The sequence below is a fragment of the Nymphaea colorata genome, chromosome 6 (genome assembly GCF_008831285.2).
Source record: "Nymphaea colorata isolate Beijing-Zhang1983 chromosome 6, ASM883128v2, whole genome shotgun sequence".
Lineage (NCBI taxonomy): Eukaryota > Viridiplantae > Streptophyta > Magnoliopsida > Nymphaeales > Nymphaeaceae > Nymphaea > Nymphaea colorata.
Window position 1 is genome coordinate 4,533,137 of NC_045143.1, and position 20,095 is coordinate 4,553,231.

General features: G+C 38.6%; 1 protein-coding gene across 1 annotated transcript; it reads left to right on the plus strand.

Annotated features, from left to right (window-relative positions):
- The first annotated feature begins 6,811 nt into the window (after positions 1-6,811).
- LOC116255869 (F-box/kelch-repeat protein At1g55270-like) lies at positions 6,812-14,462 on the plus strand. The gene is made up of 2 exons (XM_031631949.2): positions 6,812-7,593; positions 12,544-14,462. The coding sequence occupies exons 1-2, from the start codon at positions 7,567-7,569 to the stop codon at positions 13,792-13,794; spliced, it is 1,278 nt and encodes a 425-aa protein (XP_031487809.1). The 5' UTR covers positions 6,812-7,566; the 3' UTR covers positions 13,795-14,462.
- The last annotated feature ends 5,633 nt before the right edge of the window (positions 14,463-20,095 follow it).

Genomic DNA, 20,095 nt, shown 5'->3' on the forward strand with positions numbered 1-20,095 from the left:
ACCTCCTTTGAATTCCTACCAAACTTGTACTCTGCATTATATTTTTACTGATCTTTTATATACTAAGGCATGGCTGTTTTATAATATTACTAGCTTCTTAGTTACTCTTGCTTAGAAATCATACATAGATAATATATAAATTCACCTAAAGTAGATAATATATAGGAAACGTTTACATGCACTCACGTGAGTTGACAATATAGTTGAAATAATTGATCGCGCATGCGCTGCCAGTTTTCCTTAACTTTTGACCTTCAAAGTTCAAACAGGAGAACAGTTGCTTCACTCGTGAAGCATTTTTTGGGATAATGAATCTTCACCAGCTGCTTCTTGTTAACTTTTCCCTTCAGATTTAAAAAGTTTATCTTCAAGCATAAAAAATATAATGATTTGAAATATATTATTATAATTTTCTTGTTTTACAGTGTTGTCTTAATCCCCATGTTTAAGAAGGGCTGGTTATGTCTTGTATTTTTATTCCTAAATAGTGAAAAACTTCATCCGGCCATAGACATAGTAGAAGTTTAGTCTTCTAACCACGAAAAAATCTTTAAAAATTGTTTGTGTAACTTTTTTCTTCATCTACTCTTGGGAGAGTGCCTCGTTCCCAACAAAATTCTCTCGACTCAAGTGCAATTATCTCGTGCCTTTGAGATCTAGAAATGAGGACGACCCTATGTCACAAGGACACAGTAACGAGCGGATCTCGATAATAACGTGATCCAGATGTGAATAGTCCATATAGGCAGATGGATTCGTGCACCGACAAGTATACTAATTTTTAATGCATTGCTAACATTTTTGGTAACGTTTAGTGTAAAAGAAGCTTATAAACCTGAAAAGATTAATACAAATCATGTCCTTATTCATTAAAGAACATCAAGCCGTGTCCCCTTGTCCTATTTCTTAAGAGAATTTCGAAGTTGGAAATATCGGGCCCATTCGTGACGTGTAGGAGGAGGCCACGAGACCGTTTGCGTTCCGCACGGCATGAAGTTCTCTCTGATTGGCTTCTGCAGGAAGTTCGAGGCCGACTTGGATGTTCATTTGTTTTCGATGGCAAGGGTCGGGCGTGCGCTGTGTTCTTCAAAAATAAAGTGGGGTAAGAGAAGGATATGTTGTCCGGTACATGTCGTTCTATGTGTTGTGTAGTTCAATAACAAACAAGTGTTCCTCAAGTCCCGTGTTTGTGAAGCCAGCCCTAAGCCAATCCCCTTGCTTTTAAACACTCTTTATCATACATAGTTGAGTACTATTTTTTCAATCTCATCCTGATAAACTTTACAGTTAAGTATCATTAGCGCCTTGATTGTAGTCAATTTTACAGGTTTATTACTCTTAAATCATTTTAAATCTGTCACAAAGTTAGAATGGACAAGTACCCATCCTCACGTGCAATGGCTCAATAAAATGCCCGAATTACAAGGTACAAACGGTCAGATTCCCGACGGTTTTAACCGTCCATATGTACCAATAAATGCCGACGTTTAGCGTCGTCAAGGTATGTATCAATCTCAACGGTTTTATCCATTGGGAGAAACATTGAACCCAACGTTCCAAACCGTTGGGAAAAATTTATTCATTGCCAACATATAGAAGCGCTGGGAATACTAGGGCGATCTCCCGATGGGTTTCGACGTCGGGAACAGAGTTCCGATGATATTTTCCCCGACAGTAGTTAAGTCATCAGCAAATGCTATGCCGACGGTTAAAACTACGTTTTACCGATGGTTTTGGCCTTGGGCATAAATGTCAATTGGTTGAGCCATCAGTTCACATATCAGTAATAATGGCTTCGGGAGTTTTACTTACACCTTGTCCGTTTATGAGCGGCCATGTCTCTCAATCTAAGGTGATTTTCCCAAGTAAATTCAAAACACACAAACAGAATCAATTAAAAAGAACACACTGTAGATCCAACTTGCAACAAAAAGAGCCCTACATCCAAGTTGCACCCAAAAGAATGATCTAATCTAGATCACGTTGCTAGCAACTTGCGTCCAAAGGAACCGTAAGTCCAACTTGCACAAAAAAAGGAGTGACCTAATTTGGTTACACTGCTAGAGTTGCCTCTGACCCGTTTGTCTCCATATAGTTTTCGGGCCTTTACCAAACCTTTTGTTAAATACTTGAGTGGGTAGGCAATTAAGCCACCTAATTTGGGTATATACCTTCTTTGGAATCCATGGAACTTAAATCTCAAAGTAATTAGTTCGTGAGTATATCTATGTCTTTCTCTATGTAGAAAAACATAAATTTAAATTGACGATCTTTAAAGATCCTAAATTGCCATACATCCCTTGTTAAGGGATAGATATATGAACCCACATGTAAAGAGTTTTTTGTTTTCTTTTCCTTCTCAAGATAAGTGGTGTAGCATAGCCGGAGGGGCATGCAGGTGTGGAGCAAGCACTCCGCTTGTTTGATTTGGGGGTGCTAGTTCAGCATGAAAGGTATATTGTATTTTACTCAAGTCTCGACATAGCCCAGGACCCCATAGACGAAAAGAACTATGAGGGTATCAAAGGAGGTTGCTCCCCTGAAGGATGGAAAAGCTAGGGTTTGACAATCTCTTAAAAGATTACTGTAAGACTTAAACTATTGAACTCTTGGCATCATTTGGCAACTTGAAACGTCAGACTTCCTAGCCATGTGAATGGTGCTCTTTTACAGGTGAGGACTTCTTCAACAGTCGTCACATGAAAAGACTCCCTTTAATAAAAATTAAAAAGGCTAGTCACTTTGTCTTGGCAGGTAAAACCACCGTCCCCGCAGGTGGAAGAGTTCTATGCACTCTTTCATTAATTACAGAATCTCAATTTTTTTCTTAAGATAATATAATCACAAGGAAAAGAAAGCTATTTTTTCTCTTGAGATTGAGAGTGCGATTTCTACGTTTTGGTTATCTCTTTTGTAGGAATGCAATCTATTATATATAAGTTACACTATGAAGATGCAGCTAATTGATGTATGCTACTAGATGCAATCAAAGAATTGAATTTTTAATCTTTTTCACCTTAGAATTTTGAGCCTAGTCTTGTACGATTTTCCTTCTTTTGAGAGACGTTCTCATACAACATGATGGATCACTTCCACTTAATTATTTTGAGAAGGGTTCAGATCTCCAGCATTTGAGACAAATGCTTTTCTTCTATATTAAATGCAAAGTTGGATGACAGTTTCGAGGTACTTGGCTCGGACTTGGACTCATATTTAGCCATGCCAACGTCAGAATTAACGCCTGGAAACGACTTTTCCCTGTTTGTTGCCCAACCGGCACGACAAAAAATATCTGAAAATTTTGATATATATATATATATATATAAACTGGTAATTATCAATTACCAGACCAGCTTAATAAGAATCATTTAAGCCCTTAATTACAAGGAAATCAAATAATGGATATTAAATTGTAAATATAGAAACTCCAGTTGTTTTTTAAAAGCTCGAAATTTACTTCAAAGAAGACAAAAATTTCGTTTAAGAAAACTCATTCGCTTCCCCCACCTTTTTTGTCTCACTTCTCATTTGTGGGAGTATTGAAAAATAGTTTGGCTTTTATATGTATAGCTTAGTTTCCATCATCTCATTCTTAGAAAACAATGGCGCATATGATCCTATAAAAGCTTGTATATAAAGGTCCTGTAACTCTCTCTCTCTCTCTCTCTGCGCGAACATGTTTTGTCATTTTTTTTTACATTTTAAAAGTAATTTATAATACTTTTAATTGATTTAAACATGAAAAGATGCCTATTGGTTACTATTACATGACAAGCGGCCGATATGAAGGTTTTAACGCCATTAGTTTGATCCGAGAACGCATACACGCACATGGGCAGATTACTTTTCCCAGATAAATTTCAAGAGAAAACCGGACTCAAAACTCTCTTTCGGCAACGGTAAAACTCCTGGAGTACCGTGCCATGTGAACCTTACAACGTGCATTTATATCTTCGGCTTACCGAAATAATGATGCGCATGAAAACCGGACCACTGCTGACTATAAGACAGCCGCTTCTCGGCCCCATTACATTGATCCCTTGGGCCCTAACAGATTATTCATACTTATAAATACACGCTTTTAATTTAATGTTGCCGCAATAATTGACAAAATGACTATAATTTTGACATCTATTATTGCCTGGTCAAAGCAACAGTTTTTGGATTACGAAAATTTAATCCTTCTACCTTTTCCCTTTCAAGGTGTAATGCATTTTTACCACGAAGGATTCAGATGGCCTGTAGTCGAGTGCGGGAAGAAACTTCTAAATTCGTCTCAAGCTGGATCTTGATGTAGAACTTGGACAAGAATTAATATTACTTTTAGCGTTCTTGCTTTTACTTCTTTCCAGTCGACATGTCTTTGTCACGTGGTGCAGGAAGGTCCAATAATGGCAGAACTTTAGCTACATAACATTAATGTTGCAGGAAAGGGTCTGTAAAATACACAAGAGCCGCCCCAAAGAGATCAGTGGGAAGTGGGTAAAGGCAGGTTCAACTCCAGCCATGAATGCACCAACCTAGAACCAACAAATCTAGGTATGTAACTTCAATGCTGGGGGAAATCAGGATCATGGGCGTCTTATGATGCCCAGGAGAAAAGGAAGATCTACAGAAGAACAACGAGAAAAAAGACCAACAAAAATAGAGAAAAAGCATGTCATTAGCGAGCGGAACTCCAAAGAAGTAACAGGTGGTTTTCGAAATAAAAGTTAGTCTCACAGGATTCAGGTCCATAAATGGCTTTCTCTTGCGGCTCTCAAAACTTGGAGCAAATGACCTTAATTTAGAAAATGCTGAAAGAAATGCACCTTGGTGTAATACAGACGTGCATTCACCTGGTTCTTTCTCAAAAGCTAAACTGAAGTTGAGGTGATGGAGCCACATTTTTACGAGTAAAGAAAACCTTTTTCTGTGAGAAAGAGGAAATGGTTGGAAAAAATATCATACAGCTTTTTTCTTATGAAAAGTGCATTTCTCACTTGTACCATTCATGTCAAATTCCGTTCACGGAATCCTACACGTCACAAGGTGCATCTATGTTTCCTCCTGTGGCTCCCTGCTTTGTTTTCTGTCTTGAGGCACTAACAGATTCACTTCTCTGTGGTAGTGATAGACAAACAACCTTCAACGATTCAATCCAGTTCTTGTCAGAAAAGGGTTTCACTGGCTGAGTTAAAGGGAAATCATGTGCCAGGATGGTGTGGAATAAATAGATTGCCTTGATTTGAAGTGTCTGATAGTAGCCAATGTGTGAGAATTCATAGTCAGACGATTCGGCAAGAGAAGACTTGTGCTTGTGCGTAGCAAGAACCAAATTATTGGCATAGTGAAATTCAAACACCCTGTGATTAGGAAGTGCTAGAAGCCTAGAAGCTGGTTTTCCCTACTGTAACTGCCAGGTGGTTCGTTGCCAGATTGTTCAAAACTCGTTTGGATCTTGAGGCAAAGCAGCTAAGGAGAGAGCCGTTCAGGTTACATACAGGAAACAAGTTCCGAACTGTTTCCTTAGATAGATAAATAAGAAGCATTACAGAGCTTGGTTGACTGCAGTGTATGCGACTATGCTCCATTTTGTTGGTTGCTAGCAATACTGCTTGAAAGATTTGGTTGAAACCAGTTACAGAAGGAAACAGCAAGAAGAACAAGGACTTTTGGCAGGGTATCTTGTTCTTTGTACAGAATCAGTATTAACTACTAATGATTTTGCTCCATGACAGAAGATCCGCACTATAGTTTCTGCTGGGAGTGTGATAGACATTCCGAGTAATCTCTGTCGGACAGCGAACATATATGGTAACAGGGGCCAATGACCCTGCGAGGGATGTTGTTCGATGTTGAAATTTCGACTTTTGTCTTTTTATCTTGAGAAAAGGTCGAGGGTCTAACAATCAACGGTCTTTGGAGCAAAAAAAGGATGATTTCACGTGAAACAAACAGGTACCACGGAAAAAGTCATGAAATCTGGTTATTTTTCATATATATGAGAGTTGAAGTAGCTGCAGAAGGTCAAATGTAACTGTTAAGACATTATTAAAGAAAAGTTCGAACCTGAGGCTTGAATTTAAATACCAAGTTGTAAAGGTTCGACAATTCAAACCTGGGGTATGTTTTTGGTGGTGTAATTTCATGTGGGCAGGGCTAAACCCAGGATTCTTGTCAAAAAAGAAGCAGCCTTGAACAATAGGAAAGTTGTTCGAATCTTGAGGTGAAGATCCAGAATCAAGTTCCAAGTTTCCCTTGCGCACCTGTCTCTTTCCAAACTAATGTCTTCACATGACAGACAGGGTAAGGACTTTGACTTCTTATCAAGCAAGCACGCCAAGTACTTCAACATTAAAATTTGAAGTTTCATTTCTTTGGAAAAAATGAGAAATTTGTAATGTCAATCATTTTAGAGAAACTTGAGTCAAAGTGGCCGGGGTGGAAATATGATTCTGAATCCCACTTATTCATCAACTTGGGGTCGCAGCTGGCACCTTTGAAAGTTGGTTATCATGAAACGTGAGAAGTGACTATTTTCAAACGAAGGTGAATCAATTTCATGCATCAAATGGAAAATTATCACAAAAGAAACATATTGAAGGACCATATACATGGCGCCAATGGCTTGGGCCCAGCAGCACCTGTGTGTTCGCTTTCAAGTCAAAACCGTGTGGTTGGTGCTGCAGACTACTAGCCTGTGAGACTGCCCAAGTTTGGATCTCAATTCCCCAGGCAATCTCATCTTGAAAATGCGAGGAAGGACGAATCGGTCATTTCGTCCCTTTCACACTTAATGGTGCTCTAACTATTAAGGTCATGGCAGCGTCCTCCATGAGTAAATGCCGAAGCAGTGGTGGATGCTCATCCATATTTGGCTTTACTGGCAGGAGGGGGTGCCTCCCACAGTATTATCAGCGGTCGCCGGTGAACCGTGTTGATGATACATGGTTGTAGTTGATGATATGCTACATGATTATGATGATGGTAATGGTTGGTCTTGGATGATAGCAAGACGGTGGAGTCTGCGTTGGGATGGGGTCTTTCACCGTTCTTGTTACTCCCCATGGCTGCAATTTGTCTAACATGGACCACCCACCTCCCCAACTATCTCCCACACGCTCATGCTCTCGCCGGTCGCCACTCACCCACTGACTCTCTCTCTTTCTCTCTCTTCTCCTTTTCCTCTTTTGCTTAATGGTGGGTCATCTGTGTTAGGCGTTTTTCCTCTCCGAGTGCAGCTCTCAGTCCACCGTACCGCCACTCATCTTCCCCCGTCTTTTCCTTTAAGTTCTATAGAAAGGTACCCGTTGTTCTGTATCTGATCTGGGGGGTTGGGTTTAGGTTTTTCTTTTCCGACTTTGTGGTGGCGGTGGCGGAAGTTAGGCTGCATTCGATTTACAGGCCGAAAGTTGAGGTGTACCAGTTTCTGCCCATAACCTGGTTCTTTTCCTTCTCTAATTGTCTGTGAAAAAGTTCAGTCTTGTTGGTTGTATTTGGTTGAGGACTTGGGCTCTCTCTTTCTAGTTTTTGGGTGAAATGGATCCACTTTTTTCTGCTTGAGGTGAGCTGGTGTGGATCGTTATGGAACGTGGGCTTCAGCCTCCTTTGGTGAGTCCAGTTCTACCGATCTCTCTTTTGATTCTTTGTTTCGTTCCTGTTCCCATCATCATCATCATTATTCTGCTTCTTCCTCATTTTAAAACTGGCTTCTTTCTTAGCGGATGTTCTCCATTGAGACCGTGGGGTTAACTTTCGGATCTATTGTCCTGTTTTTCAGTTCGCAGTGAGCTGATGGTTAACTGTTGATCTGTCTTCGTGGTTGTATTTGTGTGGTTCTTAATTACTTGAAAATTTATTGGTCCATCTGCAGTTCTTATTTGGGTTTCGAAATGGCAATCTTTAAACAGGGGTATGATAGAAAGAAAAATGTGAACTTCTGATTTTAGAGGGGAAAACTCTGCAAACCATAGTTAGGAAATGGAGTCCAATTGATGTCAGTGGGAGCGTTAGATTGCGTTATGTTGCTCCCATCGCACAGTTGGAACACTTTTTGAGCGTGGTGTTTTCTGGGGTAATCGAAGTTTAGATAGTGGGTGGGTCATGAATTTCTGCTTTTCAGTAGGTCCTGCGTTCATAAGATGCCATTTTTCTTCTTCTCCTCTTTCAAGAAAAATTTAACGTTTTCCCCTTCCTATGACACTTTCCAAGATCCGATCTGGTTTTGACTGCTTTGTACCTTAAAAGAGGGTTTCTGAGTACTCTAATCCATTAGTAAAAATGTATGTTGACATTGTTGATGAGTCACATGCATTATCAGTTATTTCCTTTGCAAAGATTTAGCCTTTTCTTTCTGAAGGGCTGTGAATTTGTTAGCTAGGAACATTTGAACTATTGTTCTTTGAATACTATCTATCTGCCATGGAGCTGTGGTTTTTTTCATGGCCTGTTGCTTTCAACCGGGTGACTGTTTTACGTAGCATAAACATGCCATGCTATATCAAATCACAGATGACTATAAGGTTGCCGAGTTTGCTTGTAAGTTGTTACTAACTTACTAGCTTTTCTATTTGGGTAATCTGCATAGAGAAACTGCATGCTTTTGTTGATTGAATAAAAATAGTGTGACGTACAGAGGCGCATGCATTTTCACTTATATATAGCCTCTCTTCTAGACTACCAAACAGTATTTCCACTTCATATTTCGTGGTACCATTTGCTTGCTTTTGTCATGGTGGAATTGGTATGCTGACATCATGCTGAAGAGTTCTACTCATTATGGCTGGAATGGAAGGTTTTATAATAACAATCGAGGATTCTCTACTTGTGCCTATACTCCTTGTTCTTATTTAAGAATTAAGACTGCAGTTCTCATTTGTCTGTTCAAAGAATGTGTTTTCTGCCTTTAGACAGGACTAGCTAGGCACATGTTTGTTGTGTGGCACCTAGCTCAAGACATAAGGGAGATACTGATTGGTTTGTACTTTATACCATGTCATGGAGAATGGTAAGGGCAGGTTACTTTTGGAAGTGATTGCATGGCTTGTCAATGTCATAAGCTTCACCTTATATGGTAAAAGCGGTGGACTAGAATTTGGGGTTTCTTAGTTACTAGTTGGGACTGTTAATTTATATTTTATATTGTCATGGACATTAGGTCATTACCCTCTCACAATATTTAATCACAAGGAACAGAGCATTTTGCAATTGCAACTTGATATCTAGTGCTAATTTAGAATTTAATTTAACTGGCATCTGCAGGTGCAAACCATAGTCACAAATAATGTCTCGAAGTTTTAAACGACGAGGTTTTTTTTTCGGTATAATACGGCGGGCTTGAAAAATACGGGAAAAAACGGGAAAAAAATTGTATTTTTTTAAATTAAAAAACTGAAATGGGGAAAAATAAAATATGTGAGAAAATGGTAACACAAACATCAAAAGATAAGTAGATTTGCAACAAATAAAAAATAGAAAATGAAAAAAAAAATTGGCATTAAAAAATGGAAAAAATGGAGAAACACTTTTTTTTTTTTAAAGTTTTAAATGGCATTTCATTTTCTTGCACTTTTTTTCGAAAATAACGCGTTTTTTGTGACTATGGACTGCAAACTTACCTTCTATGACATCTATTCATCTGCATTCAACATAAGTAGAGGCAATTCGTTAATTGTATAAAGGTGGTCTGCCAAGATATGTTTGTGGCAGCCTTATCAAGCACAAGTTACAACAACCAGTACAACTGTGTTGTTATCACACACAAAATGGAAGTCTTAAAACTTGAAGATAATATAAAAATCTTATTAATAAAGTTATAGCTACTAGTTGCATAAGTGTAATCTTGTAGAAAATGGGGCAAACCTAGTGCCATAAAATTGTCAGTGGAAGTGTGAGTAGTCAAGCTCTAGTCACATCAGCAGCTAGTAGCTACTCTAATGGATGCTTCATTATGTTATTCTTGAAAAGTGCCTATATATATGTGTATTATTTGATGCCGTAGGATTTATATGAAAAGAATGCAGTGGAAACTGCTTATGATGGATCAGTGAGGCGAATTCTATAGCAACAGATACTGATAGGTTTACAGGATTCTGCTGAATGTTTGTCCGAGATTCTAGCTCAGTTGTATATAACTTGATTAGTTAGCACAAAAACATCCATAGAAGAGTCCAAGAGAAAAGAATTGTACATGGAATTTTAAATAAAGATTAGATTTATAGGTGTAAAACCTACACTTTGTAGTATTTACTATTTAGCTTTCAGAACATGTAAAATGATGAGTCTAGATCTTTTAAGTTAGAAAGAAACAGAAACAAGAAAATAATTTTGAATCTGTAAAAGATTTTTGAACTTGGAAAAATGTGTAACAATATCTGGATCATATTGTGATATTATGTTTTCTTGCAATATTTCTAAATATCCTGATACTTCCCAATGATATCAGCGAGTCAGCAGACCATAATATGCCATTGATATTCTGATATTTAGCAAATGGGTGGCATTAACCATGCTTGAATTACATCTTTATTTTTGTTTACCTTTTATCTGAGCAGCCCAAAACTCAAGATCAACAGCTGCAACCCAAAAATGAAGGGAATACATTAAGGGGACATATTGCTGTGAACAGCATAGGATCTAACCGATGTCAGGAGGATATTAGGGTGTTTTCTTGTCTGGTGGTACTAGAATCCCAAACGTGAGATAGAAATGCAAAGAAAGAGCATCATAATAAGATAAAGGACAAAGAATGTACAAAAAAGGTGGTAGCATAAATGACTTCGGTGGAAAGAATGAAGAGAAGGAAGATTTAGAAGTAGCACGGTTGTGGGAAGAAATCACTGAATAATGGAGGATGGTATTACATGGCAGGAATGCTTTGATTCTAGTATGAAAATAGTCTTTACTGAAATCTGTGAGTGGAGGAAGCTTCTGAGGGGGGAGAATTCTAAGCTTCTAGTGATTTCTCTTTTAGAGGCAACTATACAATTCAGCCTTGATTAATTATTATAAAAAGTTTCATTAGACCAAAGTTTTGCAGGGGCCGACCTTATGTTAGTCTTCTTTTGTTGGATAAAGGAAATTTGATACTTGATGTCAAGTCAGAGATGGAAGTATGTGCTTCATTTTATTTGAAAAAGATATTCTAAGGTTGAGATTTGTAGCTAAAGTTTCAAATCTTTTCTTCTTATGCAAAAGAGAAAAGCTTTGACTTACAAAAGTAGCCATTTTAGCAACACTTTTGTCATGTTTGATTTTATAAGTTGAAAATGTGGTGGTATCTCACCTATTTTAGCAAAAGTTTTGCAAATTGCAGAGCTTGTATTTCTAACCAAACAAGGTAAATATCTTTTGAAAGCGTATGTTCTTTAAAGAAAGTTTTGCTTCTTCTATAAGAGAAAAGCTTTTGCCTCAAAATCTTTGTAAACTCGCAGTTCTGGACGTATGCAACTCTTTCTGCAAAAAGGGCATATGCTTGACCCCTTTTTTTGTTAACTTAGTATTGATGTGGAAAATTTTATCCAACAAAAAGAAACAATTGAAAAACCTTACCATACCAAAGCAAATTCTTGCCGGCAATCAAATGGGCCTGATTGATTAATACTATATGCCTGAATGAATAAAAGAAGCCAATATAATTTGTAAATATTTATGATTGTCCCAATATATGCATGTGTCAAATGAAAAGCTGCATAATCCCACCGTAAGCATAAAACAAATTTTGCACGTTTGAACATCAGTAGGTTTTATTAAGAAGCCCATGTCCTAGTATTTTGGATCAATACCGTTTGCTGTCCTTTGTTATTTTCTGATTAGTTAATGCAACCAACTTACAGACCCACAAGATCAACACCACAAAATGATTGTTAACTATATTGCAGTAAGCATGTTGCTTCAGTAATGAAAATTCATTATTGTTTGTTGATTAAAAGATTGCATACTTTCAATTGAAAAAAGAAAATTGTGAGTTGGTCCTGAGTCAAAGAGTCATCCTTATTATTGTAACAACGTGTAATAGCGGAAGTATGTCCTCGGTTCTTCAGCTGCTGTAATTAGGGCATCCTGTGGATTTTCAAGAGCTGGGAGCCTACGAGAAACCAAATGACAGGATGCTGCTCTCAGGAAACCGTGTCTGGTCTTGGTTGTCAGGTTACAGAAGAGTTTTGCCTCAGCTCACATTTTGTCAGTCAGAATGAATCTTGTATTTTGAAAACAAGCATATTAAAGTTGAAAGCAGAAGGAAAAAGGCCTCTTTTTGAAGTTGAAGGACAACTTCAAATTTAACTGTCCATGTTTTTGCATACTTGTGATTAAGTAGTTTAGAATACAGTGTATAAACTTCCATCTGCATACATATTTATTAAATAAACAATTTCTATCTCTACACGAACACTCTATTTCTTGCTTATTCCCTTCATCATTTCTATGAGTTCGAAATACCTTTAAAATTTAGAAATACTGGATATGCATAAAATGAAGTTTCTGTCTTTTACTTGTGCTGTAAAGGATTCCATTACCAGCATCATTTTGATAATCTAATGTTTCATTCGGTTGGATTTCCAGGTTGACACAGCAGCATGCTTTTGTAGAGTAGACACTGGCTTGAAAACTGTTGCCGGGGCTAAGAAATTTGTCCCTGGAACGAAGCTTTGCATTCAGCCTGACATTAAGCCATCCATCCATTCGTCAAGAAACAAGGGTGTTAGAGGAGATAGGAGTAGGAACCAATCCCCACTGCTGCCAGGCCTTCCAGATGACCTTGCAATAGCATGCTTGATTCGTGTTCCACGTGTAGAACATAGGAAACTTAGGTTGGTATGCAAAAGATGGTATCGCCTTCTTGTAGGAAACTTCTTTTATTCTTTGCGGAAGAGCCTTGGTATGGCTGAAGAATGGATCTATGTAATTAAAAGAGATAAAGATGGAAAAATTTCTTGGCATGCCTTTGATCCAATACACCAGCTCTGGCAGCCACTTCCACCTGTTCCAGGCGAATATTCTGAAGCACTTGGATTTGGTTGTGCTGTTTTAAGTGGCTGCCACCTTTACTTGTTTGGTGGGAAAGATCCGTTGAAAGGTTCCATGAGGCGAGTCATTTTCTATAATGCAAGGACCAATAAGTGGCACAGAGCTCCAGATATGCTGAGGCGACGTCATTTCTTTGGGTTTTGTGTTATCAACAACTGTTTATATGTTGCAGGTGGGGAAAGTGAAGGAGTCCACAGGTCATTAAGATCAGCGGAAATGTATGATCCCAATAAAAATAGATGGTCTTTTATTGCAGATATGAGCACCGCTATGGTTCCATTTATTGGGGTGGTTTACGAGGGTAGATGGTTTTTGAAAGGGCTTGGCTCTCATCGGCAGGTCATGAGTGAAGTTTATCTTCCGGAAAGCAACAGTTGGTTCCCAGTTTATGATGGCATGGTTGCTGGATGGCGCAACCCATGTGTATCCTTGAACGGCCAGCTTTATGCATTGGACTGCAGGGATGGTTGCAAGCTGCGAGTATATGATGCAGCAACCGATTCTTGGAGCAAACACCTAGACAGCAAATTGCACCTGGGAAATTCTCAAGCATTGGAGGCAGCTGCCCTTGTTCCCCTCAATGGGAAGCTTTGTATCATCCGCAACAACATGAGCATCAGTCTGGTTGATGTGTCAAAGTCCAATGAGGTGAGCATGGATCAGCTTTGGGAGACAATTGCTGGCAAAGGACACTTCAAGACATTTGTCACAAACCTGTGGTCGAGTATTGCTGGAAGGAGCCGCCTGAAAAGTCACATTGTCCACTGTCAGGTGCTTCAAGCTTAAGGACAGACATTTTTAGCTGGTGCATGCGTGTCAATACGGCCATCGGAGTGCATGACAGATCCGTGTTTTCCTTGAATGTTAAACCAGCTGCCCCCAGGATCTCACTGCCTCGTAACTTTGCTACCCAAAATGAACGGCGAGGTGCTGTTTTAGTTGGTTGTCGGCTGCATCTGTTTTGGTACAAAAGGATCCTGTCGCCATCTTTCGGTCTCTTGCTGAAAGAACGCTTGAGGATGCCATCCTTTCCATGCTCTTAGTATCTCAATGACCGACCGTAAGTTTTGTTTGTTTGGAAGCTGGAAGCATTAGTTGTGTCCACTGATTGTGATAGATGCACCTGAGATGAAGCACTTAGAGAATGTTGATTTTGGGGGCAATCTGACTTACAGATTGGAAGAAGGGCTTATAGAAGTTTCTATTGGATAATCATGCAGATTTTTTTGCTTGATGTTCAAGTACTGCAAGAGAAATATATGCCACTTAAACGTTTCACGAAAAGTTAGTGAGGATGCTCATCCTTCCAGATGTTACCATCAGATGTTCCCGAAATAACATCTCTTTGTGCTTCATTGCTCCAGTCAGTTATTTGTTTAACCCATTGTTATATCAGTTTATTGGGCTTAATCAGCAGTTTTTGTATTATATAAGAACAGTTAATGATTTGTTTAGTTGCTGCGCCCTCTTACAAATCTTGTTTCACATGTCAAATGCTCTTGTTTGTTCATTTGAGACGTTACTACTTCATAAACCTCCCCTTGAATCAATGTCACCAATTTCATCATCTGAATCTTTTGCGAAGCAGGCTGACACATTCACAATCCCTGATGAAAGCTCAGAAAATGTCAGCATGTTAGCAGTCTACCATCTAAAAGATGTATAACATAAACGAAGGTGTGAAAAAATGAATAGCCAACAAAGTGCGTAGGCCATATTATTAAGGTGCCTCATTGACATGTTATTAAATAATAAATCTTATACCTTCTTTTCATCATTGAAATTAATAAATGGCAAATGCAATTTTTTATCCCTGGAGTCTGATTCTTTTGCCGGTCGATCTGTTTGCCCCAAATTAAGAGCAAACCAGTTCTACCATCATAAAGTAGAAATTATCCCACCCGAGCAATTATAAGAAGGAAGCAAACTTTTGGCTGCGCAGCATTTAACCATTCCATTTAATTAAACAGGCTACATTCTAGACTGTTACAGACACATTCGGAGCTTTTAGGTACAATGCAATGATCATGACATTAGCTTTCTTTCTTCATAATCAGGGGAATTATTGAGCTTAAGGACATGTTAAACTTGCCAGTCTGATGTGAGATGTTTACAATGCCTTGTTTGGGTTGCTACTGAGTATTAACTGTTAATATTCGAAAGAAGCCTCCCCTGCTCGCTAAGAAGGCCTCACTGCTTCACCCTTTACTCTAGGAAGTGCCCGCTAAGATCATCGTTTGCTGTCTAAATTTCACTTTAAGAATTGCATGAATGGCCCTCATTTGTTTTGAAACTAAAGGAAGAGACCACGATATGCCATTTTTATTTCGAACGAGAGAGGATAAGCCTGGTCTTTCTTCCGTTGTATTTTGCAGAGGTATGGGGAAACTCTCATTAAACATCCACCTGTTCTTTAAATTCCCTACCTATTGCAAGAAATATATCAGATACTATACTGTTTCAGCCCCCCCAAACTTTAACCAATCTCTGCTGTGGTAGCACAAGAGAAAATTCAAGGATAAAAATAAAACAATGGACAGGCGTTGGGAAGATTTCTTCCGCACGGCCATATGGTTCCTATGGAAGGTGAGGGATAGCAGAAACCACAAGGGGAACTAGAGAACGAAGAATGTTAAAGACGGCTTTGGAGTTATTGCAGGAGAAGTTCTTGCCGACAGAAAATCGATTAAACCAAGTCAACACAAAGTCGAATTCGCCTGTTTCGAGCATTCTGTGGGGCTGTTGGACTGTGGAGAACAGCTCGTGGGTCAACGTCCAAGTGGTATCTTGGATGAGAGGCAGGAAACTTGGTGCGGTGATGAGACAGAGATGGGAGGCATCTATATGGAGCTGTACCGTGTAGGGAGACTCCTGCGGCCGATGTGGACGATGAAGTGATGAAAGAATGTTTGCAACATTTGACTGTGGAGCAGGGAGAGGAAGGAACAATAGCGATTCTCTCAAACAATGGAGATTGGAAAAAGCAAATCGAAGACAACAAACTCAAGGCTGTTCTTGAGGCAAAGGACAACATTTTTTTGCACATAATTTGGAAAAGATACCTAACACGTTTGGATTTTTACTGCAAGTTTCAATTTCACTCAGCTCTTTCTGGATCTGGATCTGGATTTTAACCGTGAGACACTGAGTTCGAGACCAGTGTGCAAGCCTAAAAAACACATGTATTCGGGTTTGGTTTACGATTTTTACGACAGCAACAGGGTCTGCAAGGGTTGTTTCAATTAAACCCACATGGATCTGGGTTTGGGTGATCCATAATCCAGTTGACAAAGATACTGACTGCTGACGATGGGACTGCTTGTACTACTGATAATCTCCAAAACTTTCCATAAATAAATTAATTGGCCAAAATATGACCAACACAGTAATTTACTAGTCTTAGTTAGCCGAACACGGTTTGGATATCATTAATTACTTTACAAAGTAAAGGAAAAAGTTTATTTTAGATTTTCAATCTTTTGGTTCGTATATAATAATCTCAAATACGAGCCACACATCTTGGCTTTCCTGATATGGGCCTCAGTTTTACTCACAATCGTCAAAACGAGGGCCTAGCTCTGTAATTGCCCTCTACCTTAATTAATATATTAGCAATGATATATAATGACAATACAAATCAAGAAAATTTCATAACTCAAAGAAGGCAGAGTTAAATATTCAAGTGTGTGCTCAATAAAGATAGCGTGTTTCAAGTATGGATGTAAAACAAGCGAACCGGGTTTGAGCTTGACTAATTAGAACTCGACCCACATATAGCTCGGCTCGAGTTTGACTTGAGCTTTATGAGGTGAGCTTGACCTCAACTTGTTTAACCGAGTATGAGCTTGAGCTCGACTCGTTTAAGTTTGTGTCCTTTATATATATTTTATGCTTAAAATTTTCATATTTTTATTTAATCCATTTTAAGTTTTTTAAATTACAAGAATAAGTATTAGTGTTAAACGAGCCTACTCAAGCTTTATGGAGTCGAGTTTATTAAACTCGCACTATGAATTGAGCTTAACCGAGTTCTAGTAGAGCCCAAGTTGGCTCGACTAGTTGAACATTTTTTGTTTTAAGTCAGAATTCAACCATATTCCATGTGTTGAAGGAGTCCACGTTCTCTGAAGTAGGGAGCAAAGTTGTGTTACTTCTGGAGTTCCGCTGCCTTTTCGAAGAAAGGCACGTCTTTCAAACCAGAATTCTACCGTATTCCATGTGTTGAAAGAGTTCACGTTCTCTTAGGTTGCATTTAATAGCCTCGGATTTTAAATTCTATGGTGCATAAAAAAATATATTTTGGGAGTTTAAACTGAGGATTTTAAGTAGCATGACTACATGTAAAAACTATGGATGATCTTATTTTAAATCTAGAAATCCAAAGATCTCAAATCATTCAGATCGGCGATGAAACAAATACAACCTAAAGTAAGCATGTCAACAAATCAGATTCAAATCAAATATATCCTTAAGTATGGTATCTGTTTTTTTTTTGGATATTCACATATTTAGATGCAAATATGAACACAAAAAAAGTTATATCTGAATCCGAATATGAAATTTGATTTCACAATCCCAGTCTCATTTTCACATTCATATACAAATCAAATTTTGAAACGAATCTACCTTATTTGAATCTACCTTATTTTCAAATTGTAAGAGCATTCGATATAAGATATTTATTTAAAACTAAATACGATCCAAATATAATCAGATGCCATTTTTAAATCCGAATATAATCCAATTCCTTAATTAGATAACTTTTTTTTTCATATCCGTTTTTTTTTTCCGAAATGCAAGTGCCACCATTTACTAAGACCTGATTATTACTAGGAACAACTTTGTTCTTATATTAGAAATTAGCTTCATGCAATCTCTAACGCATACAAAATCAACCTTGTGTCTAATGAACATATCTTCCGCAGTCCGCAAGAAGAATTGACTGACCACCCAAATACAACAAATGGCTTAATTTCCCATCAACAAGCATGTACTATTTAGCGGCAACCCCAAAAAAAAATGAAATAAAATAAAAATAAACGATATTAACAAAGCAGTATGGATAATTGTGACGGCAACAAAACAAAAGTCGGTTCATAATCATAAAGAGTAGGTCACATACTCTTCACTTTGACATAGTGCTCGCAGCACACTTATTCAAAAAGGAATTACAATTACTGCACTGTACATATAAGTGCGTTTGCATTTATTATTGAAAGAAATATATATAGAACAGCAGGGGGACAATGTTCATTAATCTAGAGGCGGTGGAAGTATCCCAAGTTGAGGACCGGTGGCTGGCCTGGAGCTGACAAGTCTTGGAACACTTCAATTTTGTATGTCTTCACCCTGTAGCTATCAGAAACTTTAATGGTGAAGTGGTAGGTGAAATGCTCAGTGCCGCGATCCAGCATCTGTCCATACACCACCTTCAAGAGATTGAGAGAAGCATGGTTCTGGCTGTTGTATCTGTTCACAGCAAAGGAACACAGGTGCCAGGCGCGTCTATCGTTAGGAATGGTGATCCACTTGGGGTTTGGTTTAGGCCAGTAAGAGATGGGCTTAAAGGAAGCTATGTTTAGCACTGGTGGCTCGTTCGGTGCCCCAAGATCCTGCAGGATCTCGCTAGAGTAATAGGCTGTGCGGGTTCCTTCTACCAGGTAAATGACGAGCTTGTAGGTATAGTGCTGGGTGCCACGGTCCAGCATCTCTGCATGCACCACCTTTATGAATTTGAGGTATGGGTTGTTCTGTTTTTGCACTGCATACTTACCCAAGCTCTGGATATGGCTGTCTTTTTCAACATTTGGGACGACGACCCAGTTGGTGGCTGCAGCCATGGCGGCCATGGAGGTGAGGACAACCAGAAGAAGAGGAAGGAATCGTACTCCACTCATGGCTGCTTAACAAATGGTAATGGATCTCTTCTCAAAAGGGAAAATAAAAGGCAAGCAAGCTAAGGAACTTATGCAGTAGAAGGAGAGGAAAGGATGGAGGAAAGATTGTGGTGTCAAATGCAAAGTTTTTGTCAGGTATTTATAAGATGGGAGGGGTTGAACGGGTCTGACATGGATGAATGAATTAGTGTCCATTGATGTAACCTGTGTGCGCCAATTTGTGAATGAATTTGATCGGATGCGGATGTTTACATATTCAATGCGTTGTTATAATTAACAAGATAACGCGTCGAGTGTATCCACCGCATGCTTCCTGTTCCCGTTTAAAACTACTCTTCGGGAAACAGCCTCACACATCAACCTCATTCACCGAAATAGTAAAGTAAGCAATTCCTCGAGTCTTTTCCCTCTGTGATGGTCCACACTCAAAATTTGAAACCCATATTTGATCATATTCCGCGTGTTGATCTAGTCGTCTACGTTCTCCAACGCAGGGAACGAAGGCAACTTCTTCGAGTAAGGCTGACTTTTTCGTAAAGGCGATTGATCATGATAATATAAAAAGTAACTAGTGGTTCAGAATCTTCCATCTTAATTCCTTGCTTTCTTAATGATTTTTAAGTCATGGCAATGTCATTTGTCATTTTTTAAAAAACTTTTGATGGATTGCCCCACACCAGCTCCCATGTATCTCTCCCACTGGACCATCCGGAGGGAGGATTCATAAGAACATAAAAAAGAATGTAACGAGCGAACAAATGGAAGTGGACTGTTCTCCAAATAAATGAGATCGTTCGGAGCACGCAAAATGTACCATCAATTGTTGCCTTCATAACTACTTGTTGGGAGGCATGAAATGTTATTAGAAAACTTCTCTCTCCCCGGCCCTACATCTCTTTTTCCATGTTTTTATCTTGTTCCCCTCGTAATTTATTAAGTTACAAAAAATAATGTATTTATTTTAACATAGCACTTGTATGAAAGAAAAGTGAAAAATCAATTAAACATTCGTCCATTTTATACGGAAATAACGATGCCACCTTGGAAACAAAAAAGGGAAGAATTAGTTCTTCCATTTTGTCTAATGTTCCATCCCTTAAAATATTTGTTTTTTAACTTTCACTTCATAAGTATGGGAACATTCCGGGGCCTACCAGTTCCTAATTCAAACATATGTAGTTTAAATAACA

Excerpts from the sequence above, each read along its gene's own strand:
- LOC116255869 (XM_031631949.2), top strand. The coding sequence starts at position 7,567 with ATGGAACGTGGGCTTCAGCCTCCTTTG. Across the intron at positions 7,594-12,543 it reads GTGGGCTTCAGCCTCCTTTG|GTTGACACAGCAGCATGCTT; the intron begins GTGAGTCCAGTT and ends TTGGATTTCCAG.